This window comes from Pterocles gutturalis, unplaced genomic scaffold (genome assembly GCF_000699245.1).
Source record: "Pterocles gutturalis isolate BGI_N339 unplaced genomic scaffold, ASM69924v1 scaffold39692, whole genome shotgun sequence".
Lineage (NCBI taxonomy): Eukaryota > Metazoa > Chordata > Aves > Pterocliformes > Pteroclidae > Pterocles > Pterocles gutturalis.
This window is the reverse complement of record NW_010114239.1, coordinates 23,543-26,433: the sequence shown is the minus strand read 5'-3', so window position 1 is coordinate 26,433 and position 2,891 is coordinate 23,543. Positions and strand designations below refer to the sequence as shown.

Below are 2,891 nucleotides of genomic sequence, written 5' to 3'. Positions count from 1 at the left end.
ATTTACAATGACCATTAAAAATACATCTTGTTGAAAGAGCACAAATCAGCTAGGACCCCAGAAAATCCAGCCCTCCCCTCCAGGCTGCCCTTAGCATCCTTGTGCCAATCTTTCCTTCTTCCAGGATAGGAATCACTTCTGGGGGGAAAAAAGAGGCCTGGCCAGAGCATTTCTGCATCAGCGAGGATATCCCCTGCCTGGGGACTCACCTTGCAGCGTGCTGCTAGCAGAAATAGGTGAGACTTAAGTTCTAATAAGAGGAAAAGTGTAAAGGCAGCAAAAAGGTGATACCGAGCACAGCTTAGCTGGAGGAGAGAAGGAGGGCTGCTGTGTATAGAACCATAGAGACACGCCTGGGGGTGTTTGCACACATCAGTCCAAGGCAATTCAGCCACTGTGTGAAGTTTCACAGCATCGTTTATTCTAGAAAAGAGAAGGGCTTCAAGGACAGCTGCTTTGCAGCAGTCCTCTGTGCACAGCACATAAACCTGAACATTAAATATTGGTTTAAATTATTTAGAATAAATTTAAATTTAAAAATAGGCTAATGCAAACAAACAAAGTTCAGTTGACATTGGAACAGAGATAATTTTAGGAAGCATATTGCTATTGCAAATGCAACACCTTGTTCCTTTGGACACTCTGAGGCAAAGATCTGGTAATTCCAGTCCAGCACCAAGATGCACATACTACCCAGCAAGGAAAAATTGCCATCTCCAGCATATGGAGCTCCATGTTCACATTTTTCTTTTTTTCCCCATCACAACAGAAAAAAAAAGCCAACATAGCACATTAGCTTTTCCCACAAAGCATCTGAGGTGACAAAATTTACTTGGAAAACAAAAATTAACAAAAGCAGTACAAAGAAGAGTCCTGGTCAGCTTGTGACCACACTAAGCCAAGATGGGTAAGAAAAAGAATAAAAAAATAGTTCACATCCGGCACTACAAACCTTCCTGACTTTCTTTGAAATCAGGGAATGAGAAAAAAGGTCCACTTTACTGAGACCCTTTCAACAAAGTGTTCTTTCCCTGAACCTAGAAAATCCAGGTGTTAGGGTACAGAACTTTTGTTTTCTATGTATATAAATACACATGTACATATTTATATAAATATAAAAGCAGAGCATCCTCCCATTTCTCCTCATACTTTATTATAATTAAAGCTTGTAACAGAGTTAGCTGGACTCTTCAGAAGTGGGTACTCTCCGCACATACACGGCACAGGGAGCTGAGCTCTGCTAGAGCAGAACAGCTGGGCAGGGACGTGAAACGTTGGGCAACCAGGGTGGATTCGGGTGAGCAGCCAGGGAAGGGCAGGGAGCAATGGCTGGAAATGGCCACACTCTGGCCCACCAGAGCTGGTCTCTGTGAGCAGACTGGGTGACGGCATGGGAGGATGGCTGCACCGACCCACCCGGCCCCTCGGCAGCCCAGCTGCCCACCCACCTTCTTCCGTACAGCTGCTGCAGAGGGACTGTCCCTTGCTTTTAGAGGGAGTCCCAGCTTGCCCCCTAAGCCCACGCGTGCTAGTTCCCTTTGGCAGTACTCCCCACTGTGCTGCCATGGGTCTTTTTGCCTACTGTCTTCAAAGTCACCTGTGCCATCCCCTGCTCTGTTCGGTTCCCCAGGCCCTCCATCTAGTCCTCCCAGCCCTCCTGCTTGCTGCCCAAGACCAGACACCCTTTCCTCCCCGGATCCACAGGCTCCTACTCACAAAGTTTTACATGAATGCTTTCCCACAGTCTCATAAGTCCCAATAACTTCCTCAGGGGACTGAGTTTCTCAGAGATTTGCTGCTCTTGGAGACCTCCGAGTAAGTCAGGGGTGGTGGTGCACGCTCCTCGCGCAGTGCTGACTTTGTTCCAGAAAGAGCAGTGGCAAAGTGCAAAACATTTCTTGAAATAGGAAGGTATTTCCACCACCGACAGCTCTCTCTCCTTCACGTTGTATAGTACTTCTTTCAAGTAAGGTTTTATCCATGTGTCTCTGCAGCCTTCACTCTTCCTGGGATGAGTGGAGATCAGTAGATGTCTGCTGGTGACCATCTGAGCCACTTGGTCGTGACACTGGAATAGCCAAAAACATTCAAACCTGACTGCCTTCTTTGCACCAAAAAGTGCTTTTCTTGAGAAACAAAATGAAAACAGTGTTCCCATGGACTCAAAAATCATATTTCCTAGGGTGGGAAGGATGGAGCACGCCTACTTTATTTGGCTTTACCTCAATAAGGAAACAGAGCTACTTGCGAAATTGGCGCATCTTTGTGAAGCTGTTAAACCGGGGACCCTGGCTGGAATGTAAAAAGAAATGACGGAGGCAAAGGAGAACTTTGCCTCACGCTTGGGCTTCTGCTAGTTCTGGCGATTTCACGTGCAGGTTGTCCAAAAACATTCTGCTAGCCAAGGAAAAGATGAATCTCTCGAATCATAAACAGTGGGTTTTCAAAGGGGCCTCTTGGGGGAACTGCTACAACCTGGTAGAGGTAAGTCTTTTCATGCCCCGCCGCTGAGCCAGACTGGAGGACAATACAGGCTCCAGCCTCGGTGCCTGAGGTGCTCGGTTTAAAGCAAAGTAAGTGGCTGCCATTGCACCCTGTAAAAAATAAAATTAAAAAAAAAAAAAAAAAAAAGAGAAAATGCTGAGCTGAAATTCGGTTCTTTGATGCTTTTCCCCTCCCTCTCCCTATCCAGTCCCCTGAAAAAAATGGACATGCATGGACAATTCAAGAGTCCAGAGGAGAGCCACGAAATTGGTCAGAGGGCTGGAGCACCTCCCCTATGAGGACAGGCTGAGAGAGTTGGGGTTGTTCAGCCTGGAGAAGAGAAGGCTCCAGGGAGACTTAATAGCAGCTTCCAGTGCTGAAAGGGGGCTACAGGAGAGATGGGGAGG

At 47.0% G+C, this 2,891-nt stretch overlaps 1 protein-coding gene across 1 annotated transcript in view; it reads right to left on the bottom strand.

Annotated features, from left to right (window-relative positions):
• Positions 1 to 2,179: 2,179 nt before the first annotated feature.
• LOC104462711 (ribosomal protein S6 kinase alpha-2) overlaps positions 2,180 to 2,891 on the bottom strand; it is a gene marked incomplete at its 5' end in the record, with an annotated part of 23,705 nt that continues 22,993 nt past the window's right edge. The window contains one exon of the mRNA XM_010074774.1: positions 2,180 to 2,594. Within this exon, the coding sequence (XP_010073076.1) occupies positions 2,469 to 2,594 (126 nt within the window). The remainder of the gene's footprint in view (positions 2,595 to 2,891) is intronic.